Source organism: Neovison vison, chromosome 8, assembly GCF_020171115.1.
Source record: "Neovison vison isolate M4711 chromosome 8, ASM_NN_V1, whole genome shotgun sequence".
Lineage (NCBI taxonomy): Eukaryota > Metazoa > Chordata > Mammalia > Carnivora > Mustelidae > Neogale > Neogale vison.
The window spans coordinates 45,312,841-45,333,568 of NC_058098.1; the positions used below are offsets into that span (position 1 = coordinate 45,312,841).

The 20,728-nt window shown below is 37.6% G+C and overlaps 1 protein-coding gene across 4 annotated transcripts in view; it reads right to left on the bottom strand.

The window, feature by feature from the left end:
• Nucleotides 1-20,728, bottom strand: part of RALGAPA2 (Ral GTPase activating protein catalytic subunit alpha 2) — a 327,482-nt gene that overhangs the window by 163,700 nt on the left and 143,054 nt on the right. For all 4 annotated transcript variants that reach the window (XM_044263547.1, XM_044263546.1, XM_044263549.1 and 1 more), the window contains 3 exons: nucleotides 13,540-13,733; nucleotides 12,609-12,707; nucleotides 12,219-12,374 (listed from right to left, as the gene is read on the bottom strand). In XM_044263547.1, coding sequence (XP_044119482.1) covers nucleotides 12,219-12,374; nucleotides 12,609-12,707; nucleotides 13,540-13,733 — 449 coding nt within the window. The remainder of the gene's footprint in view (nucleotides 1-12,218; nucleotides 12,375-12,608; nucleotides 12,708-13,539; nucleotides 13,734-20,728) is intronic.

Sequence of the window (20,728 nt, forward strand, 5' to 3'; positions counted from 1 at the left end):
AACATTTTGGTTTCTGATTTACACATAATAAAATTTATTTGGGGGACTTAAAAAGTACTTCCTTTAAACAAAGTTGCTTTCAGGCAGATGTTGGAGAGAAGGAGGAAGAAGGAAGAGGATGGATTTGGACATAAGACTCCTGAAAGATACCACTACTTTGATCTCTGATCTTGGGCAAGTACTTTGTCTCCTGAGCATCAGTTTCATCTGTAAAAATGCAACCTACCCCACAGTGCTCTTACAAAGGGTGACAGAGACTGATTGGTAAGCATTTTGTAAATTCTAAAGCCTCATACATCATTGTTTGTATTAAATTATGGCAGCATTTTAAATTATGATATTATTAAAATATTAATTTTTCTAGGGCTAACTGAAAAAGAAGATTTGAAACAGATTTCATTTCAAATCCACTCACTGGGGCGCCAGGGTGGCTCAGTCAGTTAAGCATCCCGTTCTTTTTGGCTCAGTTCATGATCTCAAGGTTGTGAGACTGAGTTTCAAGTTAGGCGCCATGCTGGACATGGAGCCTGCTTAAGATTCTCTTTCTCCCTCTGCCCCTCTCCTGCTCATGCTCTCTCACTCTCTAAAAAATATACACAAATATAATAACAGTAATAAAATAAAGTCCTTTTGTTTAAAAAAAAAATCCACTCATTTAAAAGGAGTCCAAAATGAGAGCCACATCATTTTGTCTTCTATAAAATTTTGTCTTCCACAAAAACATTTTGTCTTCTACAAAAACATTTCACAATAAATTGACAAAGTTCTTAAGTGCTAACTTGGTTGTAGGTACCATGTCAGCTGCTGTGAGGAGACTGAGGCAGAATAAAGCATGGCCCCTGCCCTCCAGCAATAACCCCTCAGGGGTGGGGGACACCTCTACAGAGCTGAGAGTGAGGGCAAGACAAGAGCACAGGGCTCCTCCAGGGGCACAGCCATGAGGACCCAGGGGAGAGAAGCAGATAGGTGACACAAAGGCCCCAAGTCTTAACAAAAGAACCATGCTGCACACATTCAATGCAAGACTCCAGTATGGGGGGGGGAGGTAGGTATTTTATTTTGTCTTACTATTAAAAGGTTCTCCTCTTCTAAAATTTCTCGAGCCACTAAAGAATATTTTTCCATGGAAGAACAAAAGAAAAACTGTTGTTTATTGTTTCTTCAAAAAACAATGTTCTCTCTAAAATGTGTTCCAGTAAATAGCATTAATAGCTGAACAGTCTGCAATTACCACACTCCCACTTATTGTTATGTATTAAAAAGGAATCAAGAGACAAAAAGAGATTATTCTCCACAAGGAGAGCACTTTCTCACAGAAACAAAACTTGCAATTTAGAATGCTTTTCTTGATGTTATTTCCTTGTATCCAAACCTATCCTTTATGGATTATAAACCACAGTCATGATTTAAGATCTCTTATATTCAAAAACCAATCCTTCCCACATAGGAGTTAAGGTATCTCCCTCCCCAAGTACAATTCAGTATTTGCAATGCTTCCACATGCCACCTCTCAGCCTCTCAGTTCTTCTCTGCCTAAAGAAAAAAAAAATAAATTTTCTTAAAATCTTCATAGAATTCTAAAGGGGAAGAGAAGTTCTTGTAGGTCAACAAGCGATTTTCCAAACAATGGGAATCTCTTCTGCAGCAATCCAAGTAGCACTTACTGAAAGCCTAACTGCCCTCATTTTTCCAGGGCCCCAAAGACAGCCATTACAACCCCATTTCACAGAACAAGCAGTTCAGGCCAGAGGTGGCTATGTGGTCACTGACTCAAGATGCACACAGCAACTCCAGTGGAGATCGGGGTTCAAGCTCCCGAGTGAATGGCCCTTTTGCCCAGGCCACCAGGAGGTGGCCAGACCAGCAGGCCATTGTGGACAGACATGACAGAGCAGGAGAGGCTTACAAACCCCTGATCAATCACCAGCCATGTCTGAACTGGACACCTGGCTAGAATGCGCTCCTGGTGGTGAGCTGGAGTCTACCAACAGTCCCTGCTCAGGAGGTAAGACAGCCTGATCTCTCTCTCCTCATAGGCAGGGCTCCAGATATTTGAAGGAAGCAATGATCTGTGCCCATGTGCCAACTCCTCACCATGCAAGCTGTTCTCTTGCCATCCTTTCTCATCTCAGCCGCTCGGCAGTGTGCACTACAGCGTGCAGCAGGGAGAACAGTCCCCCAGAACCCCTCCCCGCTGCCACACACACTTGCAGTGCCTCAGGCTCTGGGGCTGCAGGCCACACCACTCATTCAGATTCAGCTTCTGGACAAAATGCACCTCAGGTATTTTGTCATGTTAACTCTGAATTAATGTAATCACTCCATGTTGGAGTTCTAAAATTGTTTTTCTTTTAAAAAAATAAATTGGACCATATGAAATTGAATCCCCCCTTTTTGAAGAAGAGTTCTCTGCTAGCATTTTTCATAATGTTCGGCCTCAAACATTTGCCTCTCTTTAATCTCCCTGGTTAAATTTTTGTGGGGTTTAATTTCCTTGGTTAAGTTGAGAAAGCTAGTCTTTCATACTTGTTTTGATTGCTGGGTTCTGTCATTTAATTTACATCGCCCGGATCTTCTCCTAGTCTGGTGTCATCTACATAGGTGCGACTATTCAAGGGCAGGGTCCCCCAACCACAGCACTACTGACACTGGACTATAAATTCTTTGCTGTGGTCTGGTATGTTGTAGGATGTGTAACGACATCCCTGGGCTCTGCCCACTATATGCCCTTTCCTCCAGTGACAACCAAGTATCTTTGGACATTGCCCAGTGCCCCTAGAGGGGAGGGTGTGGCAACCTCCCCTGCCATCCCAGGAATCAATATTCTAGAGTAATGAATGATGGCTAGATCACCACTACAGAAAGCAGAAAGTTCATGTCAACTCTGAAATTGATCACTAGAGCCACAGTCTCAACCAGAATGGTTTGGCTCAGGTACTTTGGTTATCTGTTCTTCACCATGATGCCACATGGATTTGAGAGGGGCTTCCTCTTTTTTTTCTCCTATTTATACTCCTATAAATCAACATATTTATTGAGTGCCTACTCTGCCTGGGAAAAGATATGATGGACTCCGGTGAGTCTATTAAGGAAGATTCTGGTGACATGGGCCTTCTTAGAAGCCACTGTAGGGTTTCCTTCCAAAGAGAGACCTCGGGACACAAAAGAACATTTTTTCTAGTGGAAGATGTAGGTCAGCTTATACACTTTACCATATGGTAACAGTTTAGTAAGGACAAAATCTTTCAATTTTCCACATACACTGAGTTGCTATTATATTTCATTTTTATGCTTTATTTCATGTAGCATATGCTTATTAAAGATGTATGGCTAAATTTGTAATTAAATTCATAATTCAGACTCTTCACTGACAGTGTTTATTTAAAAGAAAGTCTTTATAGCTTTAACTCCAAAAAGGAAAATCAAACAAGACTCAAGTTTCTGGCCTCAGGTAAACCTCTCCCTCACCAGGTCAGCCTCCCCGGCTATCATCTTACACTTTCTAAAGCTGTGAAACAAGTTCACTGCACATGTGTTAAACCTCCTAACTGAAATCTCTACCATCTGTTACCTTCTACATATTTCTACTTTCCTTATTTAAGTGTCCGAGGGGTAAGTGGGCTTGGTCTATAGTTTAATGAAAATAATTATTGGTTTCTCAGCCATATAAGAAAAAAAAAACCCTCCAGGTATGATTTTGGTGTGGTCATCTGTCTCAAGTCTCTATCTATGGTCATTAATAGTTAAGCAAAGGTATAATAAAATTTTCTTTGGTAAAACTTGACTAACCTTTGGTTTGTACATTCTCATGAAACCTTATGGGAAACACTCAGAAACCACTGGATACTACTATCACACGAACCATGTGATAAATTCTACATTTCATCACTCTGAATTTGTACAGTAAGGACACAGTGAGAATTATTAGTTTATCAATACACATTAGGACAGGGTTCATATATACCACTCATTCTTGAAAGCATTAGTCTTCCATCAAACCTAAGTCAAACTTGAAAGTTTTATTTATTGCTATAGGAGAACTTTACATTCAACAAAATCCCACTAATTTAAAAAAAAAAGTAAATTCACACACAAATAATATTTTTAGAAAAATAAAGATTTTTTAAAGTTTCAAAGTACTTCCAAAAACAAATAGTAACAAAACTGGCTAACAAAAAATAAGATAACAGAGACCTTTAGAAATCTAGTTTAATAACTGTAAAAAATTCACAGTTCGGATGTCAACTGTTCAAAATTCAACAGGGTTAGACATAATGTTCTCTTAAGTGGAGAAGAAATGTACCTGGAAACCTTTCCAACACATTTCTACTTCCTAACAGTTAAGAATTCTTTAGGGACACCTCTCAGTGTATCCTCCATACACCTGCTTTGCCTGCCCCCGTGTTACCATGCCCACGATAAAGAGAGAGGTTCCAGCCTATCTAGCCTCCCACCTTTTCTCAAATCTTCATCTTGTCTTTCTGAATTGACTTTTGCTTTGAGAGATAATGGGAATACTGCCAGTAGGCTCTATCTTCTCAGGGCACTTACACATAGCACTATACCAAATCTGTCCAAAATACTCCTCACACACACACAAACACACGAAGCACACAAAACCTATATGCACATGCACAGAAATATTCATATATGCACATATAAATAAAAAAATTTATGTATATAAACTCCATTTGCATTTCAGTCCTTATTAGGCCCTCATTACCTTGCCCCTGGATTGTTTCAACAATTCCCTCTCTGTGCTTATTGCCCTCATTCCTTCCTGATTATAACCTACCCCATATAACTTGGTTTAAGTTTCTTTTATTTATTTATTTATTTGACAGAGATCACAAGTAGGCAGAGAGGCAGGAAGAAAGAGAGGAGGAAGCAGGCTCCCTGCTCCCAATGTGGGACTCGATCCCAGGACCCTGAGATCATGACCTGAGCCAAAGGCAGAGGCTTTAACCCACTCAGCCACCCAGGTGCCCCCAAAAGTATGCTGGTTTAAGCTTCTTAAAAATGCTTTTTGACAATGTTGAGTGTTGTGTTCCAAGATGTTCAATGGCTCCCCATTAATCATGCTGAATCAGGTTCCCTACAGTGCTGCCTAGATTCATGTCTGCACATTATCTCCAGGCACATATTTAGAACTAATACAAACCACTCAGTTACTGTTCCTTGAACATGGATGGCCTGAGAAGGTCTCATCGCTGACATGTGAAATTCCAACCTGCTTCTTGTCCGACTATTTAAATCCTATCCATCCTAGAAAGTTCTGCTCAAATCAGTTCCAATTCCTCTGTGAGCTGTTTTCAAACTCAACTAAAAAGGTACTCAACCCAGTGAACTCCTCTAAGGTGTGTACCAGTTATTTGGCTCTTTGCACAAGGTGATGGATACCGTTATCTACTCATGCGTATCATGATGTTACATATGCCCTCAGAACCCAACAGGTTGTTACAATGGTGAGGAAAAATACTGAACACGAAAAGATTGTTTAACCTTTTGCTATGTTTATGAAATAACAATGTGACCCTAATAATAAGTGCCTAAAAATAGATTAGATGATCCAAGAAGGCTCAATGGGAAAGGACGTAGAGGTCCTCTGGTCCAACCCATTCATTGGTCTCTTGTGCTCAGGCAAATGAAGCTTTTAAGTTAGTCTTCTAGAGTTCCTCCACTGGAACTCTATTTTAAAAAACTATTTTCAAATGAAGCTGTTAAGTTAGCCTTCTAGAGTTCCTCTACTGATACAAATCAAGGCTATTATTTAATCCTCTAAACATCAATTAGACCATTAAATTTATAAATATGCACTTTATCCTGGTATCACTGAATCAAAATCCCATGAATTTAAACCTTGGTAATAATCACTTGCTGTACAGAACAAGCACTTTAGAGATACATTAGAATTACTTCCTTGGACATGACATAAAACAAGGTCCCTAATTTGCCATCTTAATTCTGCACTTTTCCTGAAAAAGAATACTCGTTTATGTTTAGCCTTAAATATATTTATAAACTTATGTGTACTGAACATACAGTTTTAGTTATAAGTCTGAATTTTCAACAAAGAACAATTCTTTGTCTGAGAAAAAGGTGATGCAATTATTACATATCACTGCATGATACAGGCTGTCTGGGGTTATTAAAAGAGTCAGGTATGACCAATTTACAAGTATCACCCCTGCACCTTGCTTTCATAGCTCACTGCTGAGTCTTATGCTCACTGAGGGGTCTCTTGGGATCTTTTTACAAACGACTGTTTATTATTATATTATTCCATCATATACCTCATGAGAGGAGGTTGTAACATCCGTTAAGAAAATCATGAGCTATTTTGACTTCTAAGAACATTACTCTATATATGTTGTTTAAAATTATGTTTTAACATTGGTGTAGCAAAAAGTTCACGAAAATATGAAGTCAAATGAAAGCAAAAGTTTCCTAAAACAAGTTAAATATTCTTGGCTACAAAACAAGTGGCTAAAATTAAAGGGGAAAAAAAGAAATGCTACAAGTGCATTTAGTGACTGAAATATAAACCACATTGATCATGTGTCGCCAGCACCCAGCGTGGTACATTGCAGAGTAGCCACTGTCTGAGCCAGGTTCTTACTTGTAGGCAACACAATCCACCCTGTGGGGATGAAGACGAAAGGGATTTATATTGGGGCATGAGATGGCTTATAGAGTTTCTAGAAGTGTCGGGGAACCAAGCATGAACCCTCCACAGCCAGGAACAAGGTGGCAAGCAGACTTGTCCAGCCATCTTCCAGAGTGATTCCAGCAGAGATGCTGCTGCCTGCTCTGGTCACAGTAACGCAGGTTCCAGAGTAGAACCTCCTTATGACAGCTGCCGCCCACCACTCCCTACGCATACTTTCCCAGCACTGCCACCTACGTGCCTCTGCTGGATGGGACCTGGGTGGATGTCGACCCAGCTGCAAGGAGCTGGAACACATACAGTTCAGCTTTTTAGCTTCCGTCATAGATAAGGCACGGCGAGCTGGGTGAGGAATGGCTAGGAAGTGAGTCAGTGGCAGGAGACACACAAAAAATGTTTATGAATCACAAGTGGGTTAAATAAACATTTTAGTGAAGTCTGACCTACAGCATGGGGAGTGGGTATTTCTCCACATGTTCTGAAATTTCACAATGCCTAATTCTACCTTTCAGCCAAACCATTACGTTCAAAAGTAAGAAAATATATGGGGAAAGAAAAACATTAACATCTTAACATATCAGAAAATAAAATATATCCAGTTACTAAAGCTGCTGTTCTTTTCCTCATCCTCTTCAGTATCATTACAAGGGCTCACTTTACTGAGGGTTGGTGTGTCCAGGCTCTGAGGTGAGTGCATTACATATATTTTTTTAAAGATTTTATTTATTTATTTGACAGAGAGAGATATCACAAGTAGGCAGAGAGGCAGGCAGAGAGAGAGAGAGGAGGAAGCAGGCTTTCCATGGAGCAGAGAGCCCGATGCGGGGCTCGATCCCAGGACCCTGGAATCATGACCTGAGCTGAAGGCAAAGGCTTTAACCCACTGAGCCACCCAGGTGCCCCTGCATTACATATTTTACCTTCTCAAAGTCTTCAAACAACTACTGAAGGTTAAGAACCCTAATTTCCTGCATTTTACATATAGGGGGAGGAAGTCATAGTGAGGTCAAATGACTTGGCTAATAAGAGGAACAGCCAAGACTAGAACGCAGACAGGCTGTCTTAAAGCCCATGCACTTAACTATTACACTTTTTAATCATACTGCATTACACTTAGTCCATGACTTTATACTGTTATGATTCTAATTTGTCACTTGACAGTTACCTCCAGGTTAAACAACATATATTTCTCCACCTGAGAGAGACCTCATGCTTTTTTGCTTGTGTTACAAAATTACAGATGAAAATGACAAAGACTTATATTTCCCAAAGTTTCTAGATGCAAATTTGCAACAATAATTTTACATTAATGTAAGCCTTGCCTTTAAAAGAGACTTTAACTTTGATGTCTAACAAACTGCATTAAGACATTAAATCTGTAAGTCATTGTTAAAAAACAGTTCACTTACTTTAAGCAAAGAAAACGTTCCAGTCTTTGATATATGTTCTTAAAAACATGAAAATAAAATTCCTTTCCTCAACTGTCCTTTTCCATTTCACACATATTGATCTTTCCATATGTTTTAAATAATGATGAAATTAATAGGAACTGTTTTCAATAAACCCAAATAACGGTGCTTTTCAAGTCCAAATATTTTGGGGAAGACTGAGGTGAAAAAGCTGCCTAAGCATTAGGAAAAACTAAGAACAACCAGGAACAGCTTTAGAAGGGCAGCTGGAAGATGGTGAGAAGCTGGGAAGGCAACTATGGAAAGCTATCTGGGGCTGGAGGTGGGAAGGCACTCCAGTTAGGAAGGGTTTGAGGAGAGGGGGCCAAGGCTTGAGCCTAGGTCAAACAAGATGGAAAGAGAAACAGAATCAAGGACTGGACTGCTTGACCAGCCTGTTGGCTATGGATCAAGGGGAAAGATATACCCTGTTGGAATAAGCCAAGCCTTGCCTGTAAATTCTATCAGCCTTTTTAATATGTGGCATTGGGCAAAAGTTCTCAATATTTTTTGAACCTTTGCTATTTAAACAATGGGTCATGATATTAATCTAAATGAAATGCAGAGAAGAATCAGTAGGACAATGTCATGCAGGTGCCAGTACAGAATCTGGCGCTGTGTGTGTGTGGGTGCTAGGGAACTGAAGACCCTCTGTCCTGCCCTCACCAGCCAACCAGACATGAAGCAGCTGGGCAGAGTGGAAGCTAACTGGAAGACCCTTCATAGGCAGGCTGAGCAATCAGTTCCTCATGTCACCCCAAATTTTATTCATAATGTAGAGTTATTTTGAAAGTCCTTATGATCCTACATATTTTCTAAACAAGTAACAGTAGCAATATTTTTTTAAATAATTCAGAATGTAGGAGAAGTTTACAGTTACTTCAAAGCATTTTCTCAATCATGCTAATAAACCATAAACTCAAACTGCACAGGTACTTGGGAAAATACTAGTTGGTAAAGTCATTATTTTAGATAGTAAATTACTTATCTATTAGAATAGATAAACCTGGCCCAAATAAAAACAGTTGGCTTGGAATGTGCTACATTTTGGCTGTTCAGTCTACGTACCATTATTATATTTTTAAATACAGAAAGGTCTACATTTGTTTACATAATGAATTGGCTACCATATTAAATGAAACCATGGATTTATCTGATTGTATCACAGAACAGTCTGTGAGACATCTATTTTACAAATAGTTTTTTTTTTAATGTCTTCAATTACTAGAAGCGGCCTTACATATGAGAAAAAGATTTTTAACATCTTAAAGCTTATTTCCAATTCAACACTTTATTAGCCACTACTGACATAATTTCGATACTCTCATATTTAGGAAAGCATTTGTAAAATGACTAAGCCACACCATCAGGCTCACAGTACTCTGGGCCTTGCCTCCCTTTTAAAGGCCAACAGAGGGGAGGGAGCCACACGGTGAGAGTTGTGCAGACAAGTGTTCCACCTAACGGTGAAAGGAGGAAATTCACCTTGAATTTTATTTGTAAGACAAAACTAATAAATGTTAGACCATTTAAAATTATTTGCTCTTACTTATTTTACTAAGAAATAAGAAAAATTTTTAAAAGGTTCTCCATGCAGGAAAAAAGTCTTTTAGGGGCAGGCTAGTGTCTCTTTGAGAGCTTTCACAATTAGGAAACAAGCCCTGAGATGGTACTAGTCACAGGTGCACAGTTGGCCAATAAAAAATTGAATTTAACTGTATTCTCTACTTTAAGTGCTTTTTTGTATTTTTATAATTAATATAATATCTGCTTCCAGAAGAACATATAAGTTCTGGAAAAACCACCATGGTCCATTTAGGCATGTGGACCAAAACTTAAACTAATTCAGAGACATTTCTTACTCAAATGAGAAAAGTTTCTTTCATTAGAAGGTATTCTGTATAAATTTCTTCTGGAAAAGAAACAAGGCTTATTTAGAGTAATTCTGCTTGGCAGACAGTCAGGGATTCTAAAACATATACCAATAATTGTTAAGTTTATATCAGAACAGCCAGTTCTATTTAACACACATAAAAATTCAAGTGTCTAATGGCTAGACAATAGGCTGATTATAAAACAGAGATTTACATCCCAGTTTTGTCTTAGGAGTCTGGATATTGGGATCACTGCTAGCAATGGGCCAACACTTAAGATTTACGTACTTTGCAATGAACTATAAAAGCTAAAACTTAACCGAAACATGGCATATATTAAAATGATTTTAAAATGAAAATAATTTTAAGTACAAAAATCTGAAAACTTCATTTTTCTACACTATAAAATCGTATTTTTTGAAATTATGTTTTGGGTTCTCAAACTCTATTTCACCTCATGTTATTGTTTCATTTCCACTCCAACAGCCTTTAAAATAGAAAGATGATTTTATTTTTATTTTTTGAAAGAGGATTTTAAATTCATATCTATTTATGTCACTTTCTAGAGAACTCATTCTAGGAATACTAAGTGGTTGCTGCTGACTTCTAACTTGTTTTCATTGAATGAGAAAATTCTACAGTTGATTATTTCCAACTAAATTTTTTTCCCTGTAAAATCTTAGCAAAATACTTCTTTAAAGTACTGTGTTAACTAAACCTTTGTATCTTCTGTCACTGAGGGATTTCGTTATGATCTGTGAGAGTTCATTCTCTTCCCTGTTTATATCACTCAATCTTCCACACACCCTATTACATCATTCTGTGAAAGACGATTTCACCTGCAATGATGGCTACAAATATCTGAGCAGAGTACAAACATTTCTGCTTTCACATCTCTATTTCTGCATTTTTTAGGAAATAAATGAGACTGTGGGTCTAAGTCCAGTCTATTATACAGAATGTCCTCTATGCACTGCTGGAATCAGAGCAAATATGACAAAGACAACTCAGTAGGACAGTATGGTTATTACTTCAGATAAAAGCTCCATGATGAAAGCTCATCATCGTGTATCAGGGGATGTATCCAAGAGTTTGAAATAGGGCTGAAGGGTCTAGAAGCTTCAAGAAGCACATTGTGAAGCAATAGAGAAAAACTAGGTATTCTGGAGAATAACCTCTTACATGTATCTCAAGGGTATCAAAAAGGTGTGTCTGTATTATACATTCAGAGAATGAAACAAATACAGAAAGGATGACATCTTGGTAGTTCATGAATGATTCAAGGTCACTGGTAAGAAGGTACAATTTCAAGGGTAAATCCTGAAACATTCTCCATACCTCTAATTGGTCAAAAAGACCTAGTAACAACATGAAATGCTTTGAAATTTCTTGAATCTTTCCTATTCCTTTCCATGCCCTGTGCTAACATCTTAATTCACATCATTTTAAAGTTTAACCACGTCCTAATTAATCTGTCTCCAGGCCCAACCGCCCACTCTATCCTATCACTGTCACATTTTCAAATTCATCTTTCAAATTGAGTTCAGAATAATCTCTGTGAAATACAAACCAATCTTATCACTTCCTGGCTTGATATTCATACAGCAAATCAGGACTGAGTTCCTTCCCCTCCCTGCCCTCTGCCCAGAGGCAGGGCTCTTCCCAACCGAGACAGGCCGGGACTGGCCACATCCTACCCTGCACACCCAGGATCTACAAGGATGGGCTGTCACTAGTAGCTCCATTGACCTTTCTGTTTCCTTTTTAACCCCTCTTTGGAAGAAATTAAGATAACTCCTCATCTAGAAATGTCAGGACCCCTAATGTATGACTGTGGTCTTATAAAAAAACACCCTACAAAAACAATACTTTTCAAACAGTTTTAAGTGACCAGAATAATTTTCTTGGAACAATATCTATTGCAGAGCCCCCACACCATTTTTTGGATTTGACAACGTAGGCTGAGGCTAGCTCATCTAGCACTATAAAAGGCACAGAATAAGTTCAAATTCGGTTGGTGCAACGCAAGGTCAGTGGACAGAAGCAGCGGGATGTGATGAAAGCTGATTTACAATTTTGAAAGATCAATGTGGTTGCTGTGTATAGATAAGCTGAAACTACTGAGAATTTTTGTGTCTGATGTATTTTCATGAACCCTAATCTAACCTGCAAAAAGTCATATGCACTTTCCACCTTGTGGGCTACCGTGATAGGAGAGTCACAGAATACCTGATCCTCGCTGGTTAATCCCAGGTGCATCACAAGGTAAAAATGCACCAGAAAGTCCGAGTTTGGCAGAACATCCTGGCGTCTGGTCATCATGGCACAGATCAGTCTGTAGGCTTGCAGTTTCCCTTCCTTGTATTCATTTGGCAATGTCGTCGCCTGCCAAGGAGATGAGGCTTAAATATTTAATTAACTCCAGATGCAGAGCATTTCAACATTTCATTTACTTCTTAGTATTCCATAAGAGTTGTTTATGGAGATGAGGGATGCAAGGGCTTTAGTAAGATTCAGTTTGTCTTCAAAACGTGCAGTCTTGGGCAATTACATTTTTTAAACTCAATTTCAGAAAGGAAGAGGAAATTGCAATAAAGGAATAAACACATATCCACTTGCCTTAAATAGCCATGATGCAAACATTCTGAGTGGTGGGATCAGGACCGGTGGAGAAGGAGAAGACTGGTTATCTAGGCTTATTGCCAGATTATCCCGTATCTAAGTCACAGAGAGAAGAATTTTAGTAAAGGCCATGCTTAGCTTATCCCAAAAATATTTCAATGTTGTGTAGCCAAATGTAGCCAATGTTCCATAGCCAAAGAGCTGCTTCTCACTAAATTTTTGTACACTGAGTAAAAACCTACAACATTAACAATTTTTTCTTTTACTGAGATCTACTGACATTTTCAATTGTGTTCCACTTACTGGACATGGTTTTAGATTTAATACAAAATTAGGGCTTTGTTTTCCCTTGAGTGTGAATGCTGGGGGAGGTCCTGAACTCTACATGGTAAGGAATGGCTTAACAAGTTATACTGTATAAATATAAATCATTTTTGAAAAACAAAAGTAAAAAACAAAAAACTTAATAACCTAGGAAAATCATACCTTATAAACAAAAACCAGAATGAAAACTGTATGTATTTGAAAATTCTACCTTTGTAAAAATGTATTTACCCACAGAATAAGACAATATATTTATACTGGTTATCTCTGTGGGATGATGATGTTAATTTTATTATTATATTTTTCTATATTCTTCAAATTTTGTACAATAAAAACAGTATCACTTTTATTAAAAAAAAAACCCACTCAGCACCCTACCTTTTAATGTCCTATAGTAATATTCTCTATATGCATTAAATAACTCTTCTGCATTTATAAAATGCCCAAACTGTAAGTTCTTTATTATTTATCCTTTGCCAATCAAACATACTTTGTCTACACACCTAATCTGTGTTCCAGAATACATCAACTGCAACACAGTTTTTACGTTACATGATAAATCAGTTTCCCCCATTAGAATAAAAGTTAATGGAGCAGGACATACCTTTGCTAGTTTGTACCAGAGCTCATAGAGATACCCAAACACTTTGGCGTGAATCTTGGGTGACTGGATATTGTTCACGTCCCCGAGGATTCCCAAGATTCTTCGCCATAATACAGCAGCAGAGTCTGGGTGCCAACCAGTGAGGTTCCCTCCAGCAATTATACTACAGTCATCGGCAAGGCACTCACTGCTATCTACAGAGAGAAACACGTCTGCAAACACAATCTTGATTTCATCACTACAGCTTTTTCTCTTTAATGCAAATTAGTCATGCTTGACAATTTATGTATTCAGAGTAAAATAATGCAGATAAACAGTGTCAAATCGCTGACGATTTGAAAGGATAGAAAAGCTTAATCAATGAAGAAAGGTCAAATGAGTTTGATTCTTCAAACTTAAAGGGCAACAGCCTAGATATGATAAAACAGTTTCTGGAGATCCTGGGACAGGTTTCATAAAGCAGGGGAGGGAGTGGAAGGAGAACCTTGAGGAGGATGGATAGGGAAAAAGTCTATTAAAAATAGGTGACCAGGAAAGGCCTCATTGCTGGGGTGACATCTGTGGTGGCTGTTATTAACTCAGGTTTACTGGGGTATATTTGCTTGCAACAAATTTTATCCTTTTCACATTCAAGTTTTCTGAAGTGTATACAATCACGTAACTGTTACCACAAACTGCCATGAAAATTGATACAAGGAATAACTTCATCACCCCAGAAGTGTCCCCTTTATAGTGAGTCCCTCCCCCACATTCGTTGCCCCTTGCAACCACTGCTGTTTCCTGTCCCTACAGTTTTGCCTTTTCCAGAATGTCATATAAATGGAATCCTACAACATATATCCTTTTACTCTGGGTGCTGTCACATAGCTTAATGCACCTGAGATCCATCCATGCGGTGGTTTCTTCTTATTGCAGATGAATATTCCATTTTATGGATGTATCCTACTTTGGCAGACAGAATTTCTTTGATATTTCTTCCTTTAAGCGGGCCATGTCTTAGGGGTGCCTGAGAAAGGGCGTGCCCCTACATATCTCGAAGTGTTTGTTCCCTTACAGTCCACAGTTTGGTTGGGTATAGAATTCTGTGACGTAAGTTCTTTGCTCCAATTTTTTAGTCTCCTTTGTGATTTTAAAGTCAGCAGCATTCTGATGCTTGAAATTATTTCATGAAAAATTATTAACTCTGCAAAATTTTAGTATCCTCTTTTTGTACCTAGTGTTCAGAAGCCTTGAGAAGTGCCCTGGTATCTATTTCCAGCCACTGTATTTGTCAGTTCATCGGTGCTTTCAACTATAATACTCATGTGTTGTACTGACTTCCACTGACTTGATTTTATTTCTGCAGCCGTATTTTTAATATCCAAAAGCTCTTTCTTGTTTTCTGTTCATTTTTATACTCTTTATCCTTGTTTCATGGATGCAATATATTATTTCTCTAAAGATATTAATAGCTTTTTAAAATTTTATTTCTTCCCATATTCCCTTTTTTGTTTTATTCTAAATCTTAAAAAAAATTAGTGTTATATTAATTTCAGGGGTACATTATAACAATTCAGTAATTCTATACATGACTCAGTGCTCATCAAGCTTAAGTGCACTCTGAATTCCTTTGGCTGAGGAATGGATGAAACAGACTCTCCTCCCCTTTTTTTCCAGACTCCTTTTAAGATCTGCTCCACCCTACTTCATCCCATATTCTTATATTTGTCTCATAGTTTTCATATTAAACATCCTCTTCAAATGGCTGGGGATCCTTGGCTATCTGTTCATATTTAAGAATGATCCACAAAGAGCTGACTGGAAGTATAGCGCACAAGTATGATCTTTGCTGAGTTTCACCATGTTCTCAGAGAACCTCAGACATACGTATCTTTAGGTTTTTTTTTTTTTTCCTGAACTCAAATTTTAGGAAAAAGACTCTCCTGCTCAGAGTATGCAAACTCATTTAGTTCCTTGGTTTTCAAGATAGCACCTCTACACCCAGCTCAGTATTGGGTGACTCTAGGAGAGAAACCTCCCAATTTATTTGCTTTCCTTCTAGGATTAAATTCGAACTATTTCTTAAACAGACTTAGTCTTCCTGGTTTTAACCCCACCAATTCCTCCTACTTCTATAGCTACCTCTTATGGGCAATTTTCTAACCCTTTTAGGGAACCTGCAATAGCTGTAGTCAGGCTGCTTCTTGGCTTTCCCTAGTACTGATACAGGATTCGGTATGCTCAGGTCTGCTGATGCCTTAGTCACATTGGTCACCATGTATTTTTTCTTGCCATTCTTGTCCTTGTGGATTTATGTCTAACTTAACATTACACCAATGTCTAATTTAACATCCCCTGCTGCTGACACCCTTATAATACATCTGCTATAATTAATGAACCAATGTTGAAACATTGTGTAAATGTTGAATGTTTCAATGCGAAACATTTATGCAAAGTCCATACTTTATATCTCTTTAGTTTTTAACCTAATGTCTTTTTTTCCCCCCTGTTCCAAGATTCCATCCAGGATACCACACTACATTTAGTTGTCATGTTTTCTTCATGTCCTCTGGGCTGAGTCCTCATTTTTGATGACCTTCATTGTTTTGAGGACAACTGATCAGGTATTTCGTAGAATGTTCTTCAACTGGAATTTGTCAGCTGTCTTTCTCAATGATAGGCTTTCCCCCCCGCCACATCATCATTATTATTATTTGCTTTTGCATTTCGGAAGCGAACTTCTCTTAGTTCTGATGTATGTATGATGTTTTCCCAATATTCTTGGACTTTATTTGCTAAAACTTTATTTAGGACTTTTGTTGATACTCTTTTAAGTGAGATGGATTCGGGCACCTGCGTGGCTCAGTTAGTTAAGCAACTGCCTTCAGCTCAGGTCACGATCCTGGAGTCCTGGGATCGAGTCCTGCATCAGGCACACAGCTCCACAGGGAGTCTATTTCTTCCTCTGACCTTCTCCCCTCTCATGACCTGTCTCACTGTCTCTCTCTCAAATAAATAAGTAAAATCTTTTTTTTAAAAAAAGTGAGATGAATTAGTTTTTCTTTTTCAATACTGACCTTGTCTGGTTTTATTGTCAAGGTATCACAAGGTAAATAACAGAATTTAGGGAGCTTTCTTTCTAATATCTAGAACAGGAAACGATAGTTTCTCTTTTATGTGAAGCTTCAGTAAACACAGAATTGTCCCTTATTTTTATAAATCTTTTCAAATTAACCTACTGTATTATTTTTAAAAACTTATATTGTTTATAGATCTGTTTCCTTTTCACCCTCATTATTTTTTCCTTGATTAATCTTGCCTACTTGTGTATTTTATTAATGCTTTTGATTGTTTTTGCTTTCTAGTGTATATGGGCACGCTCTTAGCTTTATTAGTTCCTTTCTTATTAACTTCTATATATTATTACTCTGCCATTCTTTTCCTAATTTTTTGAATAGGACACACAGATCAATAATTTTCTCCTCTCATTTACACACCTAAGGCCATCAATATTCCTCCATATAAGTCTTCAGCTACAATCTAGAGATATTGGTATGCAGCTTCCACTGTAGTTCAGTTTGAAATATTTTCTAATTCACAACTTAATTTCTTTTTGGATTTATTTTAAGTGCAGTTTTTAATTTCTTAATGTATTTTCTTTTATCTTTTTGTTCTTAATTTATTTCATCATATTCACAGGATGTGGTATAGTTTCAAAGCATGGACATATGTTGAGACTTAATCATCTAATTGGTCACTTTCTGTAAATGTTCCATGTGCTTTTAAAAATTACACATTTTTTATTTAATTTCAATGTTTTTTATATATCCATTCAATCAGGATTAATTGTATCATGTACTTCTCTCCTCCAATGTTTCTTTTCTGCTTAACTCGTCAATTAGTGAGAACTCATTAAAATTTCCTACTATGATTATAGTTTTATCAGTAGTTCCTTATAATTCTCTCAAATTTTGCTTCATGCATCTAGAGGCTATGAAGTTCATATAAGTTCAGAATTCTAATAAGTTATTTCTGCCTTAAAGTTTATGTGACTGACATACATACAGTTAGCTCAGCAGTCTGTCTGTCTTCCTTGTTACCCATGTATTTGTTTACTTACTTAGGATCTTCCTGTACGTCATGTATTAGGGTTACCTCTCATAAACATCATATGGCAGGACTTTATTTCTTCAATCTAACCCAAGAGCTTCCAATTTTAACTGCAAGTTTCCATGGTTTGTATTTATTGTAGTTGCCGACTTATTTGATTTCATTTCTAACAGCTTACTTTCAGCTTCCTGCTTAAGTCACCTTTACTTTCTCTCTCTCTTTTTATTTTTTTTGTTTATTTAAGCCATCTCTACACTCAATATAGGGCTTGAAATCACAACCTCAACATCAAGAGTCAGCACACTCTTCCAACTGAGCCAGCTAGACAGTTCCGTGATTTGCTTGTCTTCTGAACCTTTGGAGGGAGTTTAAAGAGTTGTGTCTCACCTCCACCACTAATCCCCTTCATCTATTGTCTTACAACATACGTTAACGTAATCATTCCCAAAGTTCTGTTCCTTACCCAAGTGGAGACAGACTGATTTCCAGGCAATTATCAACACCCACTGACTGTCATTTTCAGTATATAAGTTGTTGGTGTTTTTAGGGCCTAATCAAAGAAACCGAAGCACAATCTATGGATATGAGGAAATCAAGTAGCCAACAAGGAGCAAGGAGTGAAGCTGACAAGGAGCCAGTGTAGATCCAAAAACAGTTCTGTATCCTTCCAACACTGCACCCACAACAGCTGTTGATAGCTTATTATATTAGTTATGGAAAGATCCCAAGACACTGAACAAAGGATTTAATAAGGATGGCACACAGTGCCATGGAAAGGCCTTCCAGAACACAGAAGCACTGTTCCTTCTTAGAGGAAAACACATCTGTACTTCCCCACAGTGATATCATATAATCAGTTGAGGAGACACATTACAATGTGCAGATATAATCCAGGCTGGAATTCCTACATACTGTGCCTGAAAGACAGAAGTTAGAGACACCAAAAGCCTAATTATGGGCCTTCTAGGTTCCTGACTTCTAGAAAGCCTCAGAAGAAAGACCCCTTCCTAATGTTTAATCAGTAAAATAAATGCATCTGTCAGTCTGAGAACTTACGCTGAAGCCTTAATGAATGCTTGTAAATCAATATAAACCCCCAAGTGAACAAATGGCATAATATGGCATTTATTTTTCTCATAAAGAATGTCATGATGTCTTTAATCTCTTGTGGGGTAAGAAGAAAAAAGAAAGGGGATTAGATGATTTATAGTTTTGTTTCATCCTCTACTACCAACCAAAATGCAGCCATCCAAAGAGAGATCAGCTCCCAGCATTCCAGTCACACTGGAACTCCAACTGAGTAACAACTCCAAGTAAATGTAGGCCAGGTACCTCAACACCTGTACGTCTCTGCTACCTGCCAACTAATACAGTTTCAGTTATGAAAGAACCCCATGTAGAAAGTTTCTAATATTGCTTTGCTCTCAGAAAAATTTATACCTCAGTGATAAAATCCTAGGAAACATCCTTTACCACATTACTAAAGTATGTTGAGTCCCTTAGAAGTATCTGAAGTGACTGCACACTCAAAATTACTGTGAAATTTGAAAAAAGAATTGAAAATGTTTTTGCCCCAAATTATTCCACTCATGGCATAAGTAACAGAACAGATGCTGACATTTTACATGTAGATGGTTCCTCAGTGAAGCAGCATTTAATTAAAAATGGGGATTTGAGAGATTTCAGAAAATTTCATGTTCACCCTAAAAATACCAATCATTTAGTTTATTTTCTTTTTTATGAGTAAGCTAGCATGCTAGTCTAGTATTGTTTTGTTTCATTATTACTAAATGGTATAGAGCCATTTAAAAAATTTTATTAAAGTGGAAAGTCTCTCAAACAAAATCATATCATCTTTCTCCAAACACACATGATTTTAGCAGAGTTCTATACTTTATATAGAACTTTGCAAATATGCAAAGGATTTTAGCCATGAAATGCTCTGGTAATTGGTAAAACGGGCTCTTGGAGATTTCACATGGTTGCAATTTTATACAGACTTGGTAAAATGTTGAAGAAACATAGCGGACACTTGCAGATGCATAGCAGAAATTTGCAGATGAATTTCTCTTTCAATCTGAAAACTAAACAAAAGGCACAAATCCAAAGGCTTGACTAAAACACCTTCATTCTGGGACCAGAAAAATCAGGCCTCTATTTTGATCAAAAGTGGAGAAGTAGCAAGTTGGCGTTCTGTTGACCACCATTATAGCCTGGCTCTCCTCTTCTTCCTCATCTGCTTTCAGGCATATATTGTTCATTTTAAAGATTTTAGAAGGTGAGTAACCAACCCCATCATAGTCTATCACTGTTATTTTTCTTTATACTATTTCATGTCTTCAAAGTAGATCAAAGCCTAGTGAAAATGCTGAAAAGTATGCACAACAGCAGAGAATGCTCACAAACCTTGTTCCTGCGAGAAGAGTTTTGGTGGCAGGTAACAGGGAATGTAATTCACATGCACAACTATAAATAAAAGTACAAGTGGTAAAAAGATTTCCATAATACGTGGAGGCAGGACTTGATAAATACACGAAATGGAAAAGATTTAGAAACTGAATCTTACATACTTTTTATTCTTAAAAAAGGTTAAAATTTAATTGCTGTTTTTAACTGAGAACAAGACAAAACAAAACAAAACAAATAAACCAGTAGCTTGCAACTTAAAGCTTACTCAGTTACTGATTCAAGTATTTACTGAATGTTTTCTCCTGCAGAGCACCATTCTAGGAGCCAAGAATCTGCTGTGACCACAACCAACAATGTCCCACTCCTAAAGCTTATATTCCAGTGGGGGATACCAAGGAGCCTCCTCCAAATAAACTAAACTGTTTGATACAATATCTTACTGAACAAACCTTATTTTAAAATGTATTGCTGACCTGACAGGAACCTGGAAATTGGAAAGAACATCAAAGATGGCTTGTACCTTTGGAGTTCTGCAAACCCTTGGGATTCTTAAAGTTTTTCTGATAATGAAAAAATTTTAAGTATGCTAAAGTTAAATTTAATGATTGATATTTATCTTACTGATATCGATTGATAATGATTGATAGCTTTTCTGCTTCCATCTTGTTTAAGAAAATCTTCCCTAACTCAA